Here is a 22455-nt window from a genome sequence, read left to right on the forward strand (position 1 = left end):
AAGGTCATATAAACACACTGTGGTTGTTGTGTTTGAATGACTTGTATAATGTGGTGAAATATGTTTAATCCACTGAATTGCTTGCATTTTTCCCATTCCATTCTGTGTAACCTTTCACATAAATGTTTGTGTGTGTGATATACTGTAGAGTCTCTGCTGTATTTCCAGGCTTGGTTCTGTAAGGTAAATGACTGGAAAACTTTTCAGGGTTTACATGTTGAACTTATACAACCAGTCATTATTAAACACACTGTAGTTTATATCAGCAATGCTAGCATGAAAACAATTCAAAGCATCAACTGTAAGGTGTCACTCTGCACTCCACTGTCACGTTATTTATTACTCTTAGCTGCTTGACTTGTATTTCTTATTCTTCACCTGCTTCACTTGACTTGAATTTCTTCTTCTTCACCTGCTTGACTTGACTTGAATTTCTTCATCAGACAAAGGCCACATTGTACCACAACCCTTTGTTTAGACGTACACCCACGCTAAATCTGAATTGAAATGATATAACTAACCATTCTACTGTGCAAACATACAGTGAGCATCTGTAAAAGACGTGAGGATGTCCAAGCAAGTTTGCAGGACACCTGCTCACCATCAACAGGAGCTGTAATACAGTAAATCAGCAGGGCTGGACTGAGTCAGAAGTTGAGTTAAAGGAGTACTCAGATCCTTTATTTAAGTCAAAGTAATCATACTGCAGTGTGAAAATACTGCATTCACAACTTTACTTAAGAAAGCAAAATGTTCTTAAAGTACCAAAAGTAAGCACCTATATTATTGGATTATTATTACTGATTCATTTTCATGTAAGCAGGATTTGAATGTTGTAGTTGGTCAAGATAAAGCCAATTTGGACTACTTTATTCTGTTGAGCAAAGCTGGATTACCAACTGGGCAAAGACGACATCTATCCTAGAGACCCCCAGCAGCCCCAGGTTCACTGTGTGCCAATAGGTTATACGTAATCTGATTAATTGCTCATTTGTTTAGGAATTTCCACCACTAAAGTACAGTATCAACTGAGTTGAATCCATATTTACCTAAACATTGTGATCCTGTCTTGTAGAGGGTTCCTGTGTTAAAGTCTAATTTTAATTAAAAATCATTTTAGTTTGTACTGAGCTCACATGTTGCATATCCCTAAATATAGATGTGTTTATACCAGTGTAGAAAACCTGAGGCCAGGTCCAGCTGGTTGGTCTGATAGGGCTGTAATCAGATGTCTAAGAAAAATGAATGCAAAATCTTGATCTGCAAAGTAACTCTAGCTGTCAGAGAAGTATTGCCCTCTGAGCTGTATTAAAGTATAAGTAGTAGGTAGAATGAATTATACAGTATAAGTCCAAATTATACAGTAGTTGAGTAAATGCACTTTGTGACTTTCCACCACCACTATTGAATAGGACTTCATACATTCATCAACATCAAAAAGTGTCACTTTAGCCGTGCCATTTTAATGTAAAGTAAAAAAGATACAGTGATGAATGTTTCTAGCCTGATGTCTGCAATCTGTGGATTTAATATCATTAGTTTTATGCATAAAAGATGCTGTAGATTCATGGATCCAACATGCATCTTGTGTTCAAGTTTTTGCTGCTCACTGGTCAAAGATACTGTCTCTATTTGAGTAGGGATGCTAATAAAAAGATGCCATACTGCCCTCTAGTGGTTACATACAATGCTGCAGGTGACCTTTTGTGTATTGAACTGCTTCTACAATACATGCATTCATTTATTCATTATCTGTAACTGCTTATCCTAGTCTCTGGAGCCAATCTCAGCTGACATTGTGCGAAGGCGGGGTACATCCTGGACAGGTTGCCAGACTATCACAGGGCTGACACATAGAGACAAACAACCATTCACACTCACATTCACACATACGGGAACAATTAACCTAACCCGCATGTCTTTGGACTGTGGGAGGAAGCCGGAGTACCCGGAGAAAACCCACGCTAACACGGGGAGAACATGCAAACTCTACACAGAAGGACCACAGGCTGGGTTTGAGCCTCTTGCTGTGAGGCGACAGTGCTAACCACTGCACCACTGTGTCGGGCCTCTTCTACAGTACATGTGGAGGTATAAATAAATCCAAGTTTTCAGAAAGCTTGCATATCCCAGTTCCCTTAACACACTTAACTCTGACAAAAGTGACAAAACAAGTACTTTCTGCAGGAATGCCATGTCCCCATATTTAATCTAACTAATATATCGGTATGCATTCATCACTGCAATTCAAGCCTTGATCCAAACCACAGAAATTTATTTGGATGCAAAAGCTGTATTATGCAAGGAAAAGCAACATCAGAGGATGCATATTTACAAGAAACAATGCACGTTATAGTAATCACACATTGGCATTGACAGTGTCAACAGAAATGTTACTGTACATTAAAATTGGATGTACCTTTGAAATGCAAGAGGGGGAAGGTAAATATGGATATGGCTGTACTTCCACTATCGGAAGATGTTTAAGTTAATGAAGATGATGTGTTATCATCAGCCAAACTATAGAACCAAAATACAGTGACAAACCTTCAATGGTGTCATTAAAACATGAAAGCACTTAAGTCACTGAGTAGTGTGTTTTGGAACATTGGACATGCTTTATTTCAGAACTTTTCACAATTTATTTAAACATCTCACATATACAAAATAGGTACAATAGACTTTGTGGAATAATTTTTTGAGAGAGAGAGAGGCCGCCTAAAAAGAACCATTCAGAATTGGATGAAATATGTGCTGTCAGTATGAACACTCGGTGTGGGGTTTGAAGAGTAAAAAAAGCCTGAACAAGAAAACCAAAACAAAAAAAAAACCTTTTTGACAAAAACAAAATAAAATAAAACAAAACAAAAAACCAGACATCAGATTTAGAAACATTCCACCTGCTTAAAGTGGGGGAGTATATCAGGGGACCAATGCAAGACTCCTCAAGTGTCAATACAAAGTAATACAGTAAAAAGTGGTTTGCTCCACAGCTGCATATTAGCACCATTAGATCTCTGCTTCAAGTAACTGAGCACCTTCCGATACAGGACAAAGCTTGAAGCATTAGAAGTCTTAACATCTCGGTTGTGGACCCAGGTTTTGTCAAAAGTATTTTCTTTCGGTACAGGCATGAGGTAGCTTAAACCTTTTTTTCATGGAAATTGTGGTTTTAAACCTCCTCTTTGGAAGATATACAAAGACCACAAAGTGATGCGTACTTTCAGCGTTTTTATTACACTTCTTTTATTTTTTACAAAAGGATGACATGATGTCCCACAACAAGCTGTTTTCCCGCGTCCCTTTGGGTTGCTGTATTAATTTGCATTGCACAAATGCTCCGCTCAGTCCGTTCAGTCCTCTCAGATAGTTGCCCATCTTAAGCAAGTGGATGCGCAGAGAGAAATCAGCATTCAGTATAAAAAAAACAACACAGAAAGAAGGGCAGAGATTTTGTTTTTTTCGTTCTTTCTCTCTTTTTTGGTGTTTAATTTATCATGAGTCTATTTATTTGAAACAGACTGGGCCAATGTCCAAACCAAACTCCTGATCAGCTCCACCAATGTCCAAAGGTGCAATGTCGAGGATGGGCAGGCGAGATGGTTTATTTGTTCTGTACTCGATGACTGTCTTGCTCCATTCACCAGTGTGTCTCTGCAGGTGTAAAGGAAGAACATTTTAGAATAGTGGCAAAATAATACAAATGACACAGCTGTAAGTCCAATAATATATATCAAGAAATGATTCTGTATAAACAGAATCATGTCTTGAAACTGAAGCAACGAAGGATAACAGTAAGGACCAAAGAGCTACTCACAGTGCAACCGTCTTCCAGCACGGAGAAGGTGAAGCGGCTGTTGCCCTCGGCTCTCAGCTCCACGTCGTTGGATCCCTGGATCACCACGGCCTTCTTCAGGTTGCCGGTCTCGTCGCTCATGTAGGCGTTGCTGTTCTTGCAGTGGTAGGTGATGTTCTGGCTAGCGTGGTTGGACAGCAGGCGCATGAAGGCGAGCTGGGTGGCCATGCTCTGGGGGCTGAGGGTCTCGTCGTTGTAGGTGAACTGCGTGAATGAAAGAATGTCAATATTTTAAATATGAAAAATATTACGTCCGAAATCGCACACTATGCACTACATACCCAATATGTGTACTATCGTTTAACAATATAAAAAATAGTATGCAATTCACATACTACTGGTTTCATACTAAAAAAATCTCACATACTGTTTTAGCGTACTAAATAGCATGTTAATATGGAATTTCGGACACAACCAACATCTGCTGTTACTGTTATTTCCTGGTCTTGTCTGCTTGTGTGGTGTTTAAACCCCTTTTATTTCAAATAAAGTAAAATATCTCTCTAGTCGCTCACCTCAGTACCACCGTTGATGGTCTCTCCGAACCAGACGTGCTTCTTGCCCTCGGTGCTTCTGAACCAGTTCTTCTGGGCGATGCTCTCGGGTTGGGCGTGGATGCAAGTCTCACGGGTGTTGAAGTCGCAGAAGACCTTGATGGCATCATTGATGCATCCCTGGTTGGGGTCGATGTAGTAGAATCCTACAGGGCAGGAAATAGAGAGTCAAACTGATGGTAAGAGAGTTTTTTACTCTTACTACATATGGGCTCTAGGGCTGACCCCTCTTAGTCGATTAGTCGACTAATCCGTTGTTTTGGTCTTAATCGACTACGATTTTTAGTCGATTAGTCGTTTTTTACGCTTTTTCATGCTTAATGACTTATTTCCAAGAAACTTATGAGCACATCTCAGGTAAACACGAGATTTAAAGTGGTGCTTTTGTGTGATTCTTTGTGGAGAAACTCAGTTTTACAGATCTGTCGATTAAATTAACTAATTGATTAGCTGACAAAATCACATGAGTGTTAGTCGACTAAGGCCCCAAAAGACATCTACATCGTACTCAATGTAGGGTGTATATATTAGACTAAGTTGAGCTTACCACTGCTCCATTCGGGGTGGCTGAGCTTGATGTCGCGGCAGGTGCGGGCGGGGTTCTTCCTGGATCCCTCTGGGGTGAGCAGGTTGTCGATCTGAGTGTTGAGGGACTTGATGGTGGCGTCGACCTCGTAGTCCTTGGCTCTCAGAGAGGGCTGATCGGCTCTGTACTCATCGTATCCAGAGACATCATATCCGCCACCAGCGGGGCCGGCAGGTCCGGGCAGACCGGGAGATCCGGCAGGACCCTGATATGGATAAGAGAGTGGATTGACATGTGGGTCACAGTTGCAGCTGGATCCTTTGATGCACAATGGTGCTAAACAAGAGTCTAGATGTGCTTACGGCAGGTCCAAGGTATCCAGGGGGTCCACGAGCACCAGGAGATCCAATAGTTCCATGGCCACCAGATCTGCCATCCTTACCAGGGGGTCCGTGGGGTCCAGCAGGTCCCTGAAGAGGAGGTCAAAACATGACACAGTCAAACATTTGTCTTTTTTGGAAATCTTGCATCACATATCTCCTGCGTTTGGTGTTTTAGTGATCATGAAGGAGGTGGAAGGAGAAAAAACACTGGTGTATTGTGGGTTATAAGGATGTCACTCACTCTGGGTCCAGAGGGTCCGCTTTGTCCAGCAGCACCACTGTCACCGGATGGTCCCTGGGGGGAGAGAGAGAGAAAGTGCATCATTGAATGCCGGCGTAGTAGACATCGTAGTTTAGGTAAATATCAGCGCATATTTTGTATTTTGTGTGCATTTTGATGGTGGGCCGTCACTCACAGAAGGTCCGGGCATTCCCTGGAGACCAGCATGTCCACGCAGACCCTTCATGCCTCTCTCTCCCTTGTCTCCAGCACCTCCCTTCTCACCACGGACTCCAGCAGGTCCCTATACCACAGACACAAACACACACACACAGGTTAGATCTGTATACTTTTAGTCAATTACCACTATTCTATGTGCTATTTCTATTACTATACGTGTTCATTGTACTTACAGCGCCACCTCTAGCTCCAGCGGCGCCAACAGGTCCAGATGGACCTCCTGGGCCCTAAAGACAAGAAGACACAAGAATAAAATGATGAGTGAAGACAGCAGATGATTGTAGATGTTGCTACTTGGGAATGGTCTAGTAGTGAATCCATTTTAAAAGGGGTGCTGCTGTTTATACTTACAGACTCTCCACGGTTTCCAGGTCTGCCAGCAGCTCCAGAGGGTCCATTGGATCCGGGGGAACCAGACACTCCACTGGAACCAGCAGATCCGGGCTCTCCACGGTCTCCCTAAAAATGGTGGAAAAGTATAGATGTGGGTCAGAGCACAGCGCATGTGTGTGTATACTCTGTATACAAATGTGCTTTAAGGTGTATCAAAGGGCTTTACCTTGAATCCAGGAGTACCAGAGCGACCAGGGGGTCCATCGTTACCAGGGTTACCCTGTAGATGGCAAAGAATATTACAGTTACATAAAAGTTTCTATCTTCATATCAGTCTATTGGGTCAGGTTGCTGTGAGTCCATGTTTTTCCACCAAGAAGTTCCTGGTAATTATAGTTTCGGGACTACCTTTTCATTCTTTTAATGTTATCAAACAAAGAGAAATGTTCTTCCCTCGTCCTAAAATGGTCCTAAATCGATACTAGAGTACTTCCTTGTTTTATGAATGAAGTGGTACAGTTGAAGCTGTGGCGCTTTGTGTGTGCTTAACCAATCTGCGACAGTCATGCCTGCAAACCCCACCCCAAAAGTCCCTGGACTTTCAGAAAGTACTACTCCCCGACCAGGGCCTTTTAGGGGGGGTAAAAAGGCCCCAGAACCCTGCGGTAGAAACGCAATGAGTTCCTCAAAAGGTTCCTAGTTCTGGGGAAAAGGTCCTGCTGTCGAAACTGGGTTTAAAAGTACTTCTACTTGGAAACTCTCTCCACAGTTGGTCACCACTAACAGGTCATTGCAGTACTTGTTATTGGCCCTTACCTCACGTCCAGCCTCTCCCTGGGGTCCGGTCATACCAGGCATGCCAATGTTGCCACCGGGTCCACGGGCTCCAGAGGGACCAGGAGGTCCAACTCTACCAGACTGTCCCTGTGATGGGATGCAGAGGAAATCATTGGGTCAGATACAGTCAAAGGCTTCACAATGTATGTGATACAGTATGTATGCAATGCGTGTTTGACCCCAAAGGTGCATGTGTTCATTCAAACCATCCTGCAAAATAGGCATGGCGGCTGAAAACTGTCTGTGATCTTTAACAGGCATGCATAATTCAAAATCTTGCATGCATGAAGCCTAATCCTATTTTTTTTTTATTTTACAGATGTGTGGTCAACGTTTGAAATGATAATATTCAACTGTCAGTACACATTTGGAGATATATAGATTTAAATGATAAATTAAAAAACATAGCTCTGAGGTGTTCATAGTGCAGTAGAATCTTTTGGAGGGTACTCTCAGTATTAGTTGGTACTTACCAAACCTCCAGCACCACCAGGTGTACCACGATCTCCTCTAGCACCAGGCAGACCAACGAATCCCTGAAGTCCAAGAGGACCACCGGTTCCAGGAACACCAGGAGAACCCTAAACACACACAGGCCACATATTAATGCATTGACGATGGAGATCTATACGACCATAATACAGATATAAACTTTATTTATCCAACTGAGCTATAACTTACAGGAGGACCAGACTCTCCAGAGGGTCCCTTCTCTCCACCTGGACCAGGTGATCCAACCATACCCTGCTCTCCAGAAGGACCAGCGGAACCAGAATCACCACGGAGACCACGAGGACCATCCTTACCAGCGTTACCACTTGGGCCAGGGGGTCCAACAATACCCTGAGAGGAGAAGAAGAGGAGAATGTTTTAGTTGTGATCGCTCCGTTTCACTGATATGATGAGAAGATGTATTCAGTGTCTGTTAACTAATGTAATATAAGAGCAATACTCACAGCGGGACCAGATCCGCCAACTCTGCCGGCAGCACCGGGGAAACCAGTCAGACCCTGATATCGGAAACACACACCATCAAAAGTTACACAGCGTTCATCAACAATATGCTGTATGGTTCCTAAAATCTCATTTATTCTCAATAATAGAGCCAAAGAACACATATATGGAAGGCTAAAAGAAGCACATTTATGAGTTCAGCTCAAGCTGCAGGAAAAAAGCATCTTCATGGTGCTTGATGTGGAAAACTGAGAGTTAAAAATAGACACAAAAATTGGCCAATAGTCATCCATTTACATTCTTATTTGGTGAAAATAAACTTTTTTTCTGATTAAATTGGCTCATTAGAGTTTTGATTTCCATTCACTACATGCTTTGGTAGCCTCTATGAAAGGGTGTGTAGAGCTGAAGTGTGACTCTGACAGGTAAATTAAGTCTGTGTTTATGTATGCTGTCATGCATCTTAACTGCTTATGGATGCAATAAGTGAAATCAGAAGGAATTATATTTTATGTTTCAATACTCACATTAGGTCCGTTGTCTCCACGACCACCAGTAGGTCCAGCGGGGCCAGAGGGACCCTAGATAAACAGAAACCAGACACCACTCTGTATTAGCATCACTGATATCTCATCTGGGTTTATCAATTATCAATGCAAGTGTGTGTATGTCCGGTGTAAGTGGTACTAACAGCAGGTCCAGACTGTCCAGCGGGTCCAGCAGGGCCACCGGATCCAACTTCTCCCTTAACTCCAGAAGGTCCACGCTCTCCTCTTGCTCCGGTCTGACCATCAGCGCCCTGTAGACAGTAAGAGTAATGGGGCTGGGTCAATATCTGGACAATTGCATGTGTCATAGTATATTGTATTTCAAGGTGATTGGCTGCTGGCTTACAGGGGGTCCAGCGAATCCGGGTGATCCAGAGGGTCCAACCTCTCCACGCTCTCCCTGTGGACAACAAGCAAGTGGGTCAGAAAGAGTGTTTGCAGGTGAATAATATGGTAAAACGGGTGATGGTTTGTTATGATGAAGGAAGTCAGCCACAGCTACTTACAGAGGATCCACGAAGACCAGCGGGTCCGGCAGGTCCGAAGGAACCGCTCTCACCCTGGAGGAGAGAACATCAGCTTAGCGTTGTTCCATCCATATATCCATCCATCCATTATCATCCATCCATAAATTCATACACACATGAAAAATCTTCTGCCAGCATCAGTGTTTATTTAAAACGTACTCTGTTGAGTATTTGTACCGTAGAAGGACTAACAGTAGTAGAAAAAAGAGTCAATTTGAAAACCCAATCAGCCAATGAATATGAAAACTTGATATGAATGCTACAAAAGATAATTATTTGTTTTTTCTTTTAGGTAACACTTTATAATAACCATCATTTATAAATTGTGTCTTGATTGTTAATGTTGTTTCTGGTCCATCTGTCTATGTAATGTTTATAGATGCTTTACAAACAATTTCTTAAAGGTTTATAAAGAATTTGGTAATTATTAACGCGTACTTAATATAGTATATAAAAGGCTATAATGTGTACAACAATAAACTGATAATAAATAGTTTTCTAATGTAATCAGATTGTAATTGTTATCATCTCTTATCAACTATGATACAATACATAATTTATAAACTAGGTATTTTGGATAACACAAACTACTGATAAAATAAGAGAAATTACTAATAGTATTACTAATAATTAGTGAAAATGATGAATTATCATGTCATTGTTTGTTAACAGTAAAATAACTATTGACTAAGTTGAATTAACCAATTTACCATTTATAAATGATTGAATTGAATGAAAGGAAAGGAAAGGAAAAAAGGGTAACCTTAAATATTTGAAATGTAAAATTGTCTGGTGCATTTATTATGTTATCACCACTGCTATTCTAGATTAAGTTGTACTTCAGCCGTTGCTGTAATATTATAAAACAGCCACCAAGTGGCAGCGATGAGGTTCTAGCGTCAGATACAACGCCACAGTCGGGGTTCTCCTACAGAGGACTGCGATGTACAGGGATATGGATTCGGGTTGGTCAGCCAAGAGATAATATCTGACAGCGATTTGATCTCAACAACACGTCTATATGGTTTTCTACTGTGGCTGACAGACTCTGGTACCAGTGACCCCAATGGTACCAGAGTCTGTCAGCCATCGTGAATAATGTTGGAGGCAGCCATTTTTTAGATCATAACAAAAAGCTCCGTAACATTAATTAATCTGTGTCAGTGTTCATCCTAAACACCTCCACTCTAATGGTCGTTATTTGTTTTTGTGGTAAATAATATCCACACATCACCCATTTACCTTATCACCATTGGCTCCAGTGGGTCCAGGAGGTCCGGCGGGTCCGGGCATGCCCTAGAAAGAGAAGAGGAGAGGACATTAAGACTCAAACTAATGGAGTGAATGGTTACCATTTTTATATCGAAAAGATTTAGAGAGTTGAACTTACACGGCTGCCATCTCTGCCAGAATTTCCGCCGGGTCCTGTGTGTCCAGCCTCTCCCTAAAGGTGACAGAGGAGGAGGGAATGATAGAGAAGAAATACATTAACAAATCTGAGTTATTTTGAGGGGCTAAAAATCCCACTTTATTTGCAGGTGGTGGATTTTTTGGAGCTTACCTTCTCTCCTTTGCCTCCAGGTCCACCAGCGGCTCCACGCTCTCCGGGCATGCCACCAGGTCCCATGTGTCCAGCTCCACCAGCGGCACCAATGGCACCGGGCTCTCCCTGGAAACAGACAAGACAAATTGTGGATGTGCACCGACATATTCTGATTCTACAGAATTATTATTATACTCCAAACCAAAAAAAAGCATTTAAACAACCGTTATATGTGATCATCTTACCTTGCCACCATCGGTTCCGGGGGCTCCAGCGGGTCCACGGGCACCGAATGGTCCCTGAGCTCCAGAAGCTCCAGCAGCACCGGGGTTACCACGCTCTCCCTGGAGGAGGAACACACAGAGGGAGTCAGTGTATTATTGTCTTCGGCTACTCGAAGCTGGTTGTTGTATAGGCTATGTTTTATTATACTGTATGCATCATGCAAATGTAATCTGCCTCAATGACTAACTATTTCAATGGTCATACTATCTGAGATAATAATAACGGGTCTTGATTCAGTTGATGCAAATAGACCCAGAATGCCTCTGTAGCAGCGTGAATGCTGCAAGACATGGACAGCTCACCTTGGCTCCAGCAGGTCCAGCAACTCCCTGGTCTCCTGGGATACCCTATAGAGACACGAATGGTGGGTTAGAGATGTACCACGGTTTGACTGTACAACATGGTGGAAGTCGGCGTGTGTTTGTGCGTTACTCACTCTGTCTCCGGACTTGCCAGCCTCTCCAGCGCCTCCAGCGGGTCCAGGCAGACCCTGAAAACATCAAGCCACAACATCAGGACCAGTGGACTCAACGGTTTAACATTTATGCAGATCTAAAAAAGTTCACCTGAGGTGCAGGTCATATATATCGCATGCTTTCTAAAAACCTCTCAGGAAAATTAGACTGAATTTTCTCTGATGAGTGCACTTTTCAATATAGAATCAGATGATGGATCCGTACCTGGAAACCAGGAGCTCCAGATGATCCTTGCTCTCCCTTCTCGCCAGAGCCGCCCTGTAGCGATAAAAGACAGAAGACCAATGTTAAAACGGCACCATGATGGTTATAGTAACAAAATCATACCATAAATGTTGTATGTATTTGTCGGAAAGGGTGACGATAGATATATAAGGATACTTACAGCAGGTCCAGTAGCGCCAGTGGCTCCATTGTTGCCATCAGCTCCAGGGGCTCCCTAGGCAGGAACATGATGATGTGTTATAACAACTGACAACGAAGCTGAAAAACCATGTTAAAATGTTTTATCACTGTATTTTTGGACTTACTCTCAGTCCAGTGGGGCCAGTGGCTCCCTTGTCTCCGGGCTTGCCAGCCTCACCCTGAAGGAGGTGAGAGGGAGGTTAAGCACAGGTTATGATAAACTTGAAAAAAATATAAAGATGTAGTTCCAAATGCTCGTCGTTGAGCTTTATTTCTACTTACACCAGGTCCTTTGGGTCCGGGGAAACCAATGTTTCCGGGCTGGCCTCTAGGTCCGGTTGGGCCGGGAGGTCCAGAGCGACCATCTTGTCCAGAGGGGCCCTGGAGGAGGATAAAAGAAAGTGCAAAAGGAAGTCAATTGCATTTATTTGAGCAAATATCAGATGCGAAGATTATAAATAATAATAAATTCACAAGTTTCACTGTAAAATTCAGATTTACTCACAGCAAGTCCCTCCTTTCCTGTGGGTCCAGAGCTTCCAGGGCTTCCTGGGAGACCCTGCAAAAGATAAACATCACGTCATTAAGATGTAGTTATTGTCATTAATTTGCACTGTTGCAGCTGATCCCTTGGGCCAACTACCTTTCAACTAAATCTTGGGTTTAATCATGCACACAAGGCAAATTCACACCACACAATAGGCTCGTACTAAAGCCGGTACAGGACTATTGCTCCATGATGTTGTAACTCAGATATTACAATTTATCACAGGCCTATTCTCCCTTTAAGCTAGACACAGATCAGATCCCTCGTACGTAGCAAAAGACTCACCCTGAGACCAGCTGCGCCAGACTCTCCGGCACGGCCAGCATCTCCAGGGGGTCCACGAGGTCCACCATTGCCAGTAGCACCACGGGCACCAGGCATGCCCTACGAGAAGGAGACAAAGAGGTACAAGAGAAATGAGGAGGAAGTCTCACATCATGACTATAAAACAGAACTGTATTTTTGATTTCTCATCAGTGTAGTTAAATATAGAAATTGGTGGAATGAGATTTGTCCATTGAACACTTACAATTGGGCCGGTTCTTCCCTCGCTACCGGGCATACCACGGCTACCAGGGGAGCCCTGTAAGAGAAACACAAGCATTTAGCAGGTGATCCAAGAAACATGGCTCTGAGATATGGATCAGAGATGGTGTGTCTGGTCTGGTACTCACTCTAGCTCCACGGTTTCCAGCAGGTCCAGTTGCTCCGAGCTCACCATTGGGTCCTCTCTTGCCCTCCTCACCCTGAGATCCGGGGGCTCCCTGAGGTCCAGAGTTACCCTGATGGAGGCAACAGAGAAGTTGAAGGACAACAGAGGTATTCAGAGGTCTTCAGATTCAGTTTTGGTGACATTTCAGACTAAAGAAGGGGGTCAAGATGTGAACTTACAGGCTCTCCCTTGGGTCCGCCATCTCCCTTAACACCCTGCACACCAGGTTCGCCCTAAAACAGATAAACAGACGCATTTAATGGAACCATCAATCATCTGTGTACAAATATTTGTGAGTGTGTTTCTTTTGTGGATGTTTGTGTTGGCTGTGTACTTACAGCAAGGCCTCTCTGTCCAGCAGCACCCTGAGGACCCTGGGGTCCGGGTCCTCCTCTTGGTCCGGGGAATCCAGGAGCACCAGAGACACCAGGAGTGCCCTAAATAACAGCGATGACAGACAGGACAGGTGAGCATCACTCGAGCCTGACTTGAAACAGTGTCTTTATTTGTTGTTTTGTTGTCACAAAAATCATCGCATATTTGTTTTAATATAATGGAGACTATACTATGTTCAGTTGTAATATAAAAATAAAATTGCTTCCTGCAAATCATGCTCTGTGATTAAAACAACCTAATGATTTATGTGTTATATGTGCAGCATGGCATAGGGCCTAATTGTTGTAACCTCTGTGTGACCCTACATGACCGTTGACCTACGTATACTCTAATAGTACAACTTGAGTACTTACAGCAGGTCCCTTGGCTCCGTTCAGGCCATTAACACCAGGGTTACCCTACAGAAGGAACAAGAAATTATATAATCTCATCAAAACAACAACAACAACAACAAAATCCATTGCTGCAAAAATGATTACATTTGACTCTTTCAAAGATTAAACAAGCGCACTCCAAAGCACTATAATATGGAATATGTCATAATATCACACAAAGTAACTACAGTAAATGACAATATAACTGTTCTGTAAAGTTGGATAGCGATGGAAAATCAATGCAAATCATAATTTAGAATATCTTCATCATTCATATTTAATGGAGTTTTAGGAATTAATCGATGTAGTCTTGTACAACGCAACAATCAAAACAAAATCAAGGATTAAATAAAATACAACTTTTTGCTATCATCAGCTTATCTTTTCACTTCCAGGAAGTCTGATCTTTGTATACTTACAGCGGGACCGACGGGGCCGACAGCACCGTTGACACCGGGCTCTCCTCTATTTCCCTGAGCTCCACCTGGGCCAGTAGCTCCAGCACCTCCAATCTCTCCCTGTCAAAGACCACAATACACCCAAAATCAAACAATGAAATCATAATAATGATGTTTCTTAAGGATGTATTTGCTTGGTCTTTTCATTATGAAAAAAGTGATCTGTTAAATGTATGAACTATTCCCATGGGGATAGTGTACAAGAAGCTATTGGGATGGTGAACATTGAAATGAGATAATGTCTCATGTCTCATAATGTCTCTAATAATGTCTTCCATTGTGGCCCTATACATGAACTGGGAGGATGTGTTGCCAAAGGTAAGTAAACGCAACGGGAAGTTGCATCGCACTTACCTTGGGTCCGGGGCCACCGGGGAAACCTGGGGGACCAGCAGCTCCAAGAGGACCCTGGGTAGAAGAAGAGCAGATATGACATCAGGATATGTGTAATATAGGTCACATTAAGGTCAAAGTTTGTCTAATATGGGTGCAAATCTAACTGCTCCTTCCTCTGATATTATATTACACATTATTATTTAGATACCAGGTATCTTGATGATACCTCTTGAGTTTGAATATTCCCAAAATGGATTAATCTTGCAATCACAAAAGGGTTTAAAGGGTCAGTACTCACAGCAGGGCCGGAGGGTCCAACATTGCCATCAGCACCACGAGCACCAGCAGGGCCAGCAGGGCCACCACGACCTCTCTCGCCAGACATACCGCGAGCTCCCTAAAGGGAGGACACACAAAAAAAAACACAAGTGATGAGAAGAGTGTCTTTACTGCAGTCGTGTGATGGCAAATGATGAATTATGGCAAAATGGTTAAAGTGAGTAATACAGCAAGATAACTAAGGTTTTGTGCATGAACGGTGATCAAATACTTACAGCCAGTCCAGGACTTCCACCAACTCCGTTGGCACCAGACTCACCCTATGGGAGAGACAGGAGAAGGTGGATGAGGTGTCTGGAGTGAAGTGACTCAAAGGTCAGAGGTTAACGGGACAGATGGAGACATTTGATTGTTGACAAGTGAGGTGAAAACCCTGACAAAGTATTGGTAAATTTTGTTTTGTGTGTGTGTGTTTTATTATTGTAATATCAACTTACACTAGAGAAATTATGTGAAATAAATGCATCCAGGCAGAAACTACAATACATACTACAAGCTCTAACCCTGAACTTATCAGTAGACTGACATTGATGTGAATCCAAGAGGATCCTAAATGAAATAAAGTTCTCAGTAGAAACATTTTGTTGCTGCAGCGCTCCTTACCTTGGCACCGGCAACACCATTCTCTCCCTTGCTTCCATCCAGACCAGTGTAACCCTGTAACACAGAGAGATAGTGAGAATGGGAGAGGACAAAAGAAGTAGTATTATTACCACTCCTACTATTGGTACTAAAATGTGCTACTTCATATATAAAGTGAGGAGATGGGGATAATCAGTATGTGGGATAAACAAGACAGATGCTTGTTTGGCCTCTCGTAAGAGTATATAGACAACTAGATATCTAAGGTTTCCCATGAGGAAGCGTGTCATAGGAAGTTTACCATCTGGCTCCATAAGTTCTCATGCAAAATAGGGACTAAAAATCTTAAATGGCAGCCATTAAGCATTGGATTTAATCTACTTTGCTCCTCAGGAGGCAGGAAAAAGGACCAAAATGACTCCCAGCGGAGCTCGTTATGTCCATTTAGTCCACACAGCACAGGTGTAGCTCTTCCGACATTTCTTTTTTCTGTCTTGGAGCAGTTTTCGGCTGCTTGCTTCAAGCCAGTGGGCTTCAGGTGTTTAAGTAAACCATGCAGGTAAAGTTCAGGTCAACACTCACTCTGTGTCCCTTCATTCCTGGAAGTCCAGGGGTTCCGGGGAATCCACGAGCGCCCTGCAAATCAAAATACAGAAAATATAACTTAGACATGCTCCATATTTACAGTTCAGATGTCTTTTTATGTGTCTGTCTGTGTTTCATTCTCCTTGTTTTGGATAACATACCTGTGGGCCGGGGGTACCTCTGTCTCCGGGCTTGCCAGGTCTGCCGTTGTTACCCTGTGAGTCAGCAAAACAGAGGTTACCGTTTGACATTTTAGCTGCAACAAATCCATTATAAGACAGCATGGGGTAAAAGTCTTTTCAAAACTTGTAAACAAAGGTAGCTTGTAGAAACACAAATGTATACGTACATCCTCTCCAGCTTTGCCAGAGGGGCCAGAGGGGCCACGAGCACCAACGGGGCCCTGGGAAAGGAAAACCAGAACATTAAAGATCTCAAAGATGACAAATGCTTTTTTAAGATGACGGCATCACATCACATGATCACAACACATTGGTGAGTCTGACAAGGAGGTGATCCCAAAGCAGCTCTGAACACATGATAATTTGAAGAATTGTGAATATTTTTTGAGGATGATCTTACACTCTGTCCAGGCTCTCCGGGCTCACCAGCGTGTCCGGTGTGTCCCTGAGCTCCCTGTTGAATGATAAGAGGCAATTAGTCTTCAAATATCGACATCATAGCAACAACAGATTGAGCTTATGAGTTGAACAAATGGTCAAGTTTGATCAGATCGCTCCGTAGTTTAAATTAGCAGTGTGTGTGTGAACTTACAGGGGGTCCAGAAGATCCAGGAGGGCCTCTAGCACCTTGGATACCCTGAAAAAGAGAAAAAAGTTAATCATGCATATCATTCATCAACACTAACTTAATGTACGCTGGTGCACTTTGTCATGAATTCAAAGGTATGAGATATAAATATCCTACCATAGACTATAAGTATTTCTGTGTAGGTAAGGATGTAAAAACACACACAATAATATCTGACAGCTCAGGTCCAGTGTCATCTGTATCTAATGAAGTGAAGGTAGGTGTATAGGTGGATGAAGGTGTGTATTTGTGTGTGTGGCAGATAGAGAGGGGCCCTCACCATGGGTCCAGGGCCGGGATCGGGAGCCTTCACACCATCGTACTGAGCAGCAAAGTTCTGATGAACAGAAAAAAAACATAGATTAATTATTCATATTGTCACTATTGGACAAGCAGAGCATTTATCCAGTTCAAATAAATAGCAGTGGTACAAACCCTATGTTATTGGCATGGCACAATAAAATACTGTTGTAACATACAAAACTAAATGTGCTATATTAAACTGGTCCTTTTTGCGCCTATAAACCAATTTACCATAACATGGAAGTGAGCATCATATTAACTTATTTTTAATACATTTTATATTGTTGTTTGCTCTTTAACTATATAATTCCTTAAAATGCAAAAACAATGGAAGTGAGTATATATACATATACTTTTTTTTAGGGCTTGAAGACTTAAAAGAGCGTTAACTAACACTAATAGTATCCAGTAGTGCATAATCCATGTATTATCTGTTTGGCCATGGTGACAAATGGGTAAAAGACAAAGGGTCAAAGGTCACAGCCTCATTAATAACATTCAACACTTTTCCATTTCAACATAAAAACCAGAGCAGCAGGTCGTGATTATGAACGCTGTACAGAATCACGGCCTGCAGCCCCGAATGAGTCAAATGTGAGTCAAACACACACATCAAAACAGACAGATTTCAATGTCTGCACAGTTTGCATCATGAGAAGTCAAAATCACAGCCAGCGCTGCATTATCGTTATAGTTTCTGGACCACTTTTGAGAAGCCAAGCGGCTCATTTTGCGAGTATTAACAGTGGACTTACTCCTCCGAGTCCAGGGGGGCCAGGGGGGCCAGCGGGGCCAGGGCGTCCGTTTTTGCCATCTCTGCCGTTAGGGCCTTGTGGACCCTGTAAAACACAGATGATATAGTGAGTAAACACCGCTACTGAATAAACAGCTGCTGATAGGAAGGTTTCTTGTGATTCTTCGATTATTCTAGCTCATAAATAAACAGAAACATTAAATGAATAGATAAAGCTGAACCACTGTTGTTAATAAAATAAAGGAGGTCCATATTTTAAATGGTACCCATCATATCCATTCACATTATTATTAATGTAAACACTGGGCCTATATGGGTGATGTAAACAAAGGGGTGTGGCCTGCTGAGGTTAGAAGGTCAAATGACGTCAACAAACAACACGCCATAGATGCATCACATATACTGTACACCACATTAAAAATGCCTAAACTGCACATTTGGTAACAGCTGTTTGATCGAAGGAAGCAGAGTTTCACTTCAGCTTACCCTGTCACCTCGTGGTCCTTTGTCTCCTTGGGGACCCTGCGGCAGAAAAATCATTCAGTCAGACCAAAACACGGAGCAGATGACTCAGCTCGCTGCTTCGGCAACATGTCAGCTCGTAACTATTCCTATTAGCAAAGCAGGCGTCTGATCTAAACTACACTAAAAAAGGATAATAAAAAACAGATTATTTTCAAATGATCTGGTGTATATTAAATAAAATCAATAAAATGTGCATGTAAACAAACTTGAGTTTACAGCGAGAGGGGTAAGCAAGTTAAAACACATTTCAGTGATTAGACTAGGCATCATAAGGATGCCCTCTGACCTTATATGCCACACTGAAGGTGCTAAATGACACATATAAGAACAACATAATGTGCTCACCTTGCGGCTTCCCTACATAGAAAAGAAAGATAAATAAATGTAAGATTTATTTATTCAATCTCGTAAGGCCATTTAGGCCACATTGAACATTCAGCTCTTTTATCTTTTTGCATAAGCATGACGACGAGTGGCTGTTGTAAGAAATAGCTAAGCATGCAAAATAAGATGCAATACTGTCACGAGGATAGGTAAAACATGCTTGTGAAGATACAGCATGATCGAATAAATGATCAACATGTGCACAGAGATGCTAAAAGACTCAACAACCTTTTAGCAGTAAGAGCATGTTAGTCCAAATAAAGTTTGTGCGTATTGCACCTTTAAAACATTAAAATGCTGCATGCTGATTTGGGCAATCTCAATTAAGGGCAGAATAATTCCAACAAACACTCATCAGGGTTTGTTCCATTAGAGGGGCCTCAGTCTGATTGATAACAATTCAATCGTTTTCTTTTTTCAGTTTTAATCTCAGCTGAAGATGTCAGCTTTTCCTAGCTGGTCTGAGATCAGCTTTCAGAAATCAAAATCCTAATCAAGGAGCAGAGGAAGACTCCAAACTGACCCAAAGCCAGCTGTTCAGGGGCAATCCTTCCTCTGCACCTCAAAGGATCCTTTGTACCAGGACCCAAGGGTGCCTCAGAGCTGCGGTTTTAGCTTTCATTGACACAAACTTTAGCCAATAGGACCCTCACCTATTCATGGACAGGAAGGGAGACAAACTGCAAGAAATAACTTTCAGGTTTCAGGGGCAGAAATTCCTAAATGCCATCGTTGAGATTGCTCATATGGTCAAGGAGACCGACCGAGAGGTCTTCCTCTCGTGGAATATATCACAGCGTTTGGAAGAAGAAGAAGAAGAAGAAGAAGAAGCAAAGAGACAAGGTAAAGCTATCATTAAGAGATGTTGATTTGCATGTGTACTAACCGAGTCTGTGTCGTTGGAGAGGTGAGGAGGAGGAAGATGAGAAGAGGAGGGTGGGGGAGAGAAGAGGGAATACTCCGTTAGAACATGATCAGCATTTTTAGAGCAAAACAGTCAGTCAATCCATCTCTATTCTTCTTAATTGCATTAACTCATTTCTGTAGCTCAATGAAAACAGTATTTTCCTTTGCATGAGTCTACAAAATGTACACACTATGCAGAAACAAGACTGGATGCCTTCATGTTGTAGGATGTTAAAATGCACAGTAACCATGTTAAAGTCTCCATGTTCACAAATAACATAGCAAAATATTCAGTGTGAAACAGAAAGCTGCTCTACTTGTGTGCTCTGATGGCCTTCACCTTCAGCTTCAGTGTGTCAGGACTGTCAGATCATAACTACACTTATCACCAGTATCTCCAAATGTTGAACAAATCCTGCAGTCAGGCCTAAAACTTATAGCCTACCGGCATTGCTATCAATCTACTTGCTGTAGCACAGGTCTGAAAGTGTAGCTGAGGGCCATCTCCGCATGTTAAACTGAATCTCAGTGTTGAGTAGCATTCCAGATATTAAGAAGCCAGCTGCTAACAGGCCTCAACAGGTAAATCTGTGCCCTTGGGACAAGAATAGTTGGCCTGCTACAGCCAACAAGATAAGAGCTACATCACTTGTATCGGGGGAGATTTGTAACAACTGATGTTGATGCTGTTCTGATTTCTGCTGCAATATTATTATTTAAAGGTGCATTTTCTGATTTTGCGTTAAAAAGGGCTGAGTTTGAGCCCAATTAGATTGAATGCTACGATCCAAAATTGGAAAATGGTTTCAATTATGTGATGACTGCATCCTTCATACGTGGCTGAAGTTTGTGTCTCTCATCCACACTTTTTGTTGCAGGTGGACATCAGCTGGTCATGGGCTGGGTCTGGGACCTCCCCATGAACTCTAATGCGTCATATCCAGTCTGGACCAGAAGGGGGCGCACTTGGACACTCAAAAGTGATGTGAGGCTATTTATCTCCCCATTTGATGTACTATAATGATGAAAAAAAGTTACCAAGAAGCTTTAACTTCAGTGCATATCTTGTGGTCTACACTTTAAATCATTTTGAGACCTAAATAATGATAAATCAAAACTGTAACTATAAAGAAAGGCATAGACAAGATGATACCAAAAGTCATCAACATTTTTAACAAAATCTATAAATATGTAAGCATTTAATCTAATTTCTAATGTTTAACATTAACAGATCTGCCTCTCTTTAGAGAGGAGAAAATCTAATTGGTGCCATAAGTAGATGTTTGCACTCATGGCCACCAGGTGGAGACACAGCTGTTCCCATAATAAAGCCTCATTAAGCTGGACGTCTGGATGGAACAATATGTACAACGCCCCACACAACTTTTCCATCCTTTGTCTTAAAAGAAAATTCACATTTCGCCTATTTTGATGACTCCACATGCATTAAAAGTTTTGAAAAGACACTTAAGAGGTATCTTTCAAAGCAAGAAAACTTTTTTTTTCAGGAGTGCAACTTCTCCCTCTCAGAAACTAATACTAAAAGTATAAAACAATTGTATCCTTGGAAAAAAGAAGAAGTGAAGAATCCTCTGCAATGAGCTCAATCCTCTGAGCTTTATTCTGCTTTTTGAGCTGTCTCCAGGTTGACCTTCATGTAAGTCCAAAAACAAAAGCCAAAGAATCCTCAAGCAGCAAGTGGGAGAAAAAAATATCCATCACAGAGAAAAAAAAGAGCAGATATTCAAACTTACATTGACATGATGCTATGTATGAAGTTACTGCAAGCAGCAACAGAATCCGAGTATCCACAAAGCTGAGCATGTCTAAGCAGACATGCAGACTCCTTGTGCTGCTAAACCCTTGTGTTTTTAACCCAACTTCAAGCAGGCATGCAGTTTATGGTGACACGAGTAACTCCAAACTGAGCAGGATCCTGCTGCCGTGATGCTAGAATAATAAAGTTCTGTCAGGCCTATTTATACGGCAGGAGGGTCCCTGGTCTGCGTGTCAAAAGTCAGCCCACCGACCAATGAGAGCAGAGAAACCCAATCTGACTCCCATCCCTCTCCTGCTTGCATCTCCCAGCCTCCTCTCCACCAGAACCCTCTTTGGCAAAGCGTTGGCGATGATGACGAGTGCAACGTTTTAATTAGATCCATTCTTTTTGAGGACGTGGACAGGGTCGAGGTTTTAAAAAGGGAAGAAGAAGAAGGCCTACGTTTTTTCTTTACCTCCTTCTTTTACTGGTTGCAGTGAATCCGGAGTGTCAGTGTCTGAAGATACAGGCGCCAGGCAGTAACCGTGCGCACAGTGCGTAAAATATGCCCGTTTTTGGTGTGCGTCGGTGGGCATCAGGTGGCACCGAGAGGACCCTGGTGTCTTCTTCTTCACTTTGATTTTTTTTTATGAGGGAAAATAACTTTTAAAAGAGAGAGTGTAGGATTATCTATTGGATCGTATAGTTGATCTATTGGAGTTTGATTGGAATGGACTTGTATTGTGCCGTTTTTACGCACGTTTTTATGCACAACCTTATTCTTCTATTGCTTTTGAAAGCATTCTCGTGTCAATTTTTGCTATTTTTATGTATTATGTGACTACCACCAATATCCATAATGCAGCCAAGCAGATTTAGTCATATTTAATTTTTTCCTCCCCACACAAGTGCAAACCACATGCACCAAGCTTTTCCTACACTTGTATATTAAAATAAAATAAAATAATGTTTCTGTTCCTACATCTGGAAGTTTCTGT

The 22455-nt window shown here is 42.2% G+C and overlaps 1 protein-coding gene across 3 annotated transcripts; it reads right to left on the reverse strand.

Annotated features, from left to right (window-relative positions):
• Nucleotides 1-2591: 2591 nt before the first annotated feature.
• On the reverse strand, nucleotides 2592-21661 carry col1a2 (collagen, type I, alpha 2). 3 transcript variants are annotated; one of them, XM_074614018.1, is made up of 49 exons: nucleotides 21453-21661; nucleotides 18370-18405; nucleotides 17885-17968; nucleotides 17107-17163; nucleotides 16791-16835; nucleotides 16599-16652; nucleotides 16366-16419; nucleotides 16178-16231; nucleotides 16014-16067; nucleotides 15453-15506; nucleotides 15065-15109; nucleotides 14809-14907; nucleotides 14529-14582; nucleotides 14136-14234; nucleotides 13696-13740; nucleotides 13285-13383; nucleotides 13126-13179; nucleotides 12909-13016; nucleotides 12764-12817; nucleotides 12520-12618; nucleotides 12193-12246; nucleotides 11970-12068; nucleotides 11813-11866; nucleotides 11668-11721; nucleotides 11487-11540; nucleotides 11243-11296; nucleotides 11109-11153; nucleotides 10767-10865; nucleotides 10540-10647; nucleotides 10369-10422; nucleotides 10221-10274; nucleotides 8958-9011; nucleotides 8798-8851; nucleotides 8595-8702; nucleotides 8431-8484; nucleotides 7906-7959; nucleotides 7631-7792; nucleotides 7423-7530; nucleotides 6929-7036; nucleotides 6339-6392; nucleotides 6131-6238; nucleotides 5953-6006; nucleotides 5736-5843; nucleotides 5561-5614; nucleotides 5299-5406; nucleotides 4958-5201; nucleotides 4372-4556; nucleotides 3818-4060; nucleotides 2592-3654 (listed from the first exon to the last, which is right to left on the reverse strand). In XM_074614018.1, the coding sequence occupies exons 4-49, from the start codon at nucleotides 17107-17109 to the stop codon at nucleotides 3508-3510; spliced, it is 3810 nt and encodes a 1269-aa protein (XP_074470119.1). In that variant the 5' UTR covers nucleotides 17110-17163; nucleotides 17885-17968; nucleotides 18370-18405; nucleotides 21453-21661; the 3' UTR covers nucleotides 2592-3507. The 3 variants fall into 3 exon arrangements, with proteins under 3 accessions (XP_074470119.1, XP_074470120.1, XP_074470118.1); XM_074614019.1 differs by lacking the exon at nucleotides 21453-21661 and adding an exon at nucleotides 18754-18863; XM_074614017.1 differs by lacking the exon at nucleotides 18370-18405 and having other exon boundaries at nucleotides 17885-18003.
• Nucleotides 21662-22455: the final 794 nt, after the last annotated feature.

The sequence above is a fragment of the Sebastes fasciatus genome, chromosome 17 (assembly GCF_043250625.1).
Source record: "Sebastes fasciatus isolate fSebFas1 chromosome 17, fSebFas1.pri, whole genome shotgun sequence".
Taxonomy (NCBI): domain Eukaryota; kingdom Metazoa; phylum Chordata; class Actinopteri; order Perciformes; family Sebastidae; genus Sebastes; species Sebastes fasciatus.